Raw genomic sequence first — 3688 nt, forward strand, 5'->3', positions numbered from 1 at the left:
AGCTGCCCTCAGTGTCGGCAGAGCTTCACCCCGAGGCCCGTCCTGCTGAAAAACACCATGTTAGCAGCTCTGGTGGAGCAGCTGAAGAGGACTGAAGCTGCTCCTGCTGATCTCTGCTACGCCGGAGCTGAAGATGTGGCCTGTGATTTCTGCAGCGGGAGGAAACTGAAAGCAGCGAAGTCCTGTCTGCAGTGTCTGGCCTCTTACTGCGAGCGGCAACTCCAGCCTCATTATCGATCAGACACATTCAAGAAACACCAGCTGGTGGAGCCCTCCAAGAAGCTGCGGGACAACATCTGCTCTCGTCACGACGAGGCGATGAAGATGTTCTGCCGCACAGATCATCAGTGTATCTGTTATCTCTGCTCCGTGGAGGAACATAAAGGCCACGACACAGTGTCAGCTGCAGCGGAGAGAGGCGAGAAACAGAGAGAGCTCGAGGGGAGTCGACTAAACGTCCAGCAGAGAATCCAGGACAGACAGAAAGACGTGAAGCTGCTGCAGCAGGAGGTGGAGGACATCAACGCCTCCGCTGATAAAGCAGAGGAGGACAGCGAGAGGATCTTCACCCAGCTGATCCGTCTCCTGGAGAAAAGACGCTCCGACGTGAAGCGGCAGCTCAGATCGCAACAGCAAAGCGAAGTGAGTCGAGTCAGAGAGCTGGAGGAGGAGCTGCAGCAGGAGATCAGCGAGCTGCAGAGGAGAGACGCTGAGCTGGAGCAGCTCTCACACACAGACCATCACACCCAGTTTCTGCTCAGCTACGCCTCACTGCCAGCACTCACACGCTCAGCCAGCGTCCACATCCGTCCTCGCCGCCGCCGCTTTGAGGACGTGACAGCGACCGTTTCAAAGATCAGAGACATGCTACAGGACTCTCTGAGGGACACGTGGACAGATGTCTCACTGACACCGACTGAAGTGACACAATCAGAGCCCAAAACCAGAGCGGAGTTCCTCAGATATTCACGTCAAATCACACTGGATCCAAACACAGCACACGAATATCTGTTATTATCTGACGAGAACAGAAAAGCAACACAAACAGGACTCCATTCTTATCCTGATCACCCAGACAGATTCAGTTACTGGCATCAGGTCCTGAGCAGACAGAGTCTGACTGGACGTTGTTACTGGGAGGTGGAGTGGAGCGGGGGGGTGGTTCATGTAGCCGTCACGTACAAGAATATCAGCAGAGGGGAGACACATGAATCTTCATTTGGACAAAATGACAAATCTTGGGTGTTATATTGTGTCAATACCAGATACGGCTTTTGGTACAACAAAGTCCAAACTCCCGTCTCAGGTCCTCGGTCCTCCAGAGTCGGAGTGTACCTGGATCACGGTGCAGGGATTCTGTCCTTCTACAGCGTCTCTAAAACCATGACTCTCCTCCACAGAGTCCAGACCACGTTCACCCAGCCGCTCCACGCTGGACTTTGGGTTTATTGTAACGGATCCACTGCTGAGTTGTGTGAAGCGAAATAGTCAGAGGTCACTGAAGGGTTAAACTTTGCGTTTGGTCTCCACGTTTGCTGCTCAGAGCTGATTGTTGTGGCTTTGCTTTGCTGCTCAAAGATTAGCTGTCAGTCAAACATTATGGGCGGGACTTTGACGTCTTTTCCTGTGTTGCTGTGTAAATGTTTGAGTTTGTTTTTGTGGCGCTCCTTCCTGTCTCATTTTCTGTGTTAAGGGACGTTTGGTTTTTTTTGTTTCTTGATGCCGTCATCGAGCGATTGTTGATGGGGAAATGTTGGTGTTCAGTCTTTAGCTGCTCGATGTGAAAAGTGTCAGAACGATGTGTCTGTTGTTATTTGATTAAAAAAAATCTAATTTATCAAATGACTTCATCCTTACACTGTAGTATCTCTACTGCAACTTCAACAAATCTGTACTTCTACTAAAGTATTACACTGTAGTATTTCTGCTTTTACTTCAGTCAGATCAGTACTTGTAAGTACTTGTGAAGATCAAGTGTGTGTGTGTGTGTGTGTGTGTGTGTGTGTGTGTGTAATATATGTGCAATATTTTGGTATAGAGTATTGTGTAATATCTGATGGGGCGTCTGAACTGACTTGTGCAGAGTGTGTGTGCAGTTATTGTGCGTATGGCATTTGTGCAATTTTGTAGTACTACTGGGGTGTATGAACTGGTGGGGATACTGTGTGTTAATTGTAGTCTGATTGTATATTTATGTGGCTGTGTGGCTAAACTGAACTAAAATAAAATAAAACAAAATAAAAATCAGCTATAAAATCACAGTTATCCCCAAATTATCCCAGCAGGTTACTCACTTTTTGACAGTTTTGGGTCAAACAGAAACAACATGGAAAACCGAGTTTAATCCCACCTGCTCTTGGTTGAGCTGACGATGGACATCGGGTGGCTCATCCCGTCTTTTACCACAATGATGTTGTCCTGAAAACACACAGATTTCAGATGAGACAGAAAGGAGGACACACGGGGTTAAATAATGTCAGATGGGAGTCGAACGGAAGTGCTGACCTTGAACTTGCGGAGGATGGAGGAGTGATTCATGATCCTCTCTGTGTCGGCTCCGTCACGAGGAACCACCACGATCCCAAAATCCCCCACGATCACCTCCATCTGAAAGCACAGGAACACGACCGTCAGGGGGCCACGCAGTCTGGTAACTGTGCCTTTAATGGTCCCAGTCACACCAGCATGTAGGACACATGTCGGACCCTGTCAGTCTCACGGACCGTCTGGGATTCGTTCGTTTAGAAAAAGTAAAACTCTGTGGCGAACTCTGACTCCACTGTTCATGAATCAGAAGCCATCATGACAGTAGTGACCTCTCGGGTGGTTTGGGGGATTTTGGGATGTTTTTTGGACTGAAGGACAAGTAATGGATTTTAGCACATTTTGAGGATTTCTTGATATTTTTAGGATTTTTGGATGTTTTTGAGATTTTGAGAGATTTATAGTATTTGAGGGTGTATCTAGGATTTTAGGACATTTCTGGGATTTTAGGACATTTCGTAGGTTTTAGGATGTGTCTCAGATTTTAGGATTTTTAGATTTTATGACTTTACAAGTATTTGATGAGGCATTTGGATGATTTTAAGATTTTTTTACTATACCAAGGTCACATGACTGCCGTGTTCGCTGTTAGAAACCGTCTTTTTTAAGACACAGAAAAGCTTCAGAGTTTACAGTGGAAAGATTTACTGGCATATTCTATGTCGTAGAACAAAAACAAGAAAGTCTCTGCAGCTTGTGTTAACCACAGAGCTTATTTCACACATCCAGCCAAACACACTTATAAAAACGTGGTTGGTTGGTATTTCACGTTTGAACAGTGAGTTTTAGCTTGTTTGGGATGACAGGAGTAAGACGCGTGGTGGGGCATTTCATTTTTAATATTTCAGTTGTGCCTTTGAGTTTAAAGTCATTTTCCGTCAGTTGAGTAATTATTCATTTTTCTGTCTCAAACCCTTGAATGCTTTTACTTGCTAACAGCTAACATTCATATTAGCATGATATTTCATCACGTTCTCATCCCAAGTCGTCACATATTGCCGCTTTGAAGGTAGACTTCCACGTCTACACATTACACTATAGGTAATAATCCGCAAAGCTAAGGTAAGCTAAACTAAACTAAACTAAGCTAAACTAAACTAAGCTAAGCTAAGCTAAGCTAAGCTAAACTAAACTAGACTTGACT

The 3688-nt window shown here is 45.6% G+C and overlaps 1 protein-coding gene and 1 long non-coding RNA gene across 2 annotated transcripts; one reads left to right on the forward strand and one right to left on the reverse strand.

Annotated features, from left to right (window-relative positions):
* The first annotated feature begins 22 nt into the window (after nucleotides 1-22).
* On the forward strand, nucleotides 23-1552 carry LOC121938067 (tripartite motif-containing protein 16-like). Its single transcript, XM_042481354.1, has one exon. The coding sequence runs from the start codon at nucleotides 58-60 to the stop codon at nucleotides 1486-1488; it is 1431 nt and encodes a 476-aa protein (XP_042337288.1). The 5' UTR covers nucleotides 23-57; the 3' UTR covers nucleotides 1489-1552.
* Nucleotides 1553-2371: 819 nt separating this feature from the next.
* Nucleotides 2372-2711, reverse strand: LOC121938068. Its single transcript, XR_006105238.1, has 2 exons — nucleotides 2506-2711; nucleotides 2372-2418 (listed from the first exon to the last, which is right to left on the reverse strand). It is a non-coding gene; the product is annotated as an uncharacterized LOC121938068 (long non-coding RNA).
* Nucleotides 2712-3688: the final 977 nt, after the last annotated feature.

Source organism: Plectropomus leopardus, unplaced genomic scaffold (genome assembly GCF_008729295.1).
Source record: "Plectropomus leopardus isolate mb unplaced genomic scaffold, YSFRI_Pleo_2.0 unplaced_scaffold28358, whole genome shotgun sequence".
NCBI lineage: Eukaryota > Metazoa > Chordata > Actinopteri > Perciformes > Serranidae > Plectropomus > Plectropomus leopardus.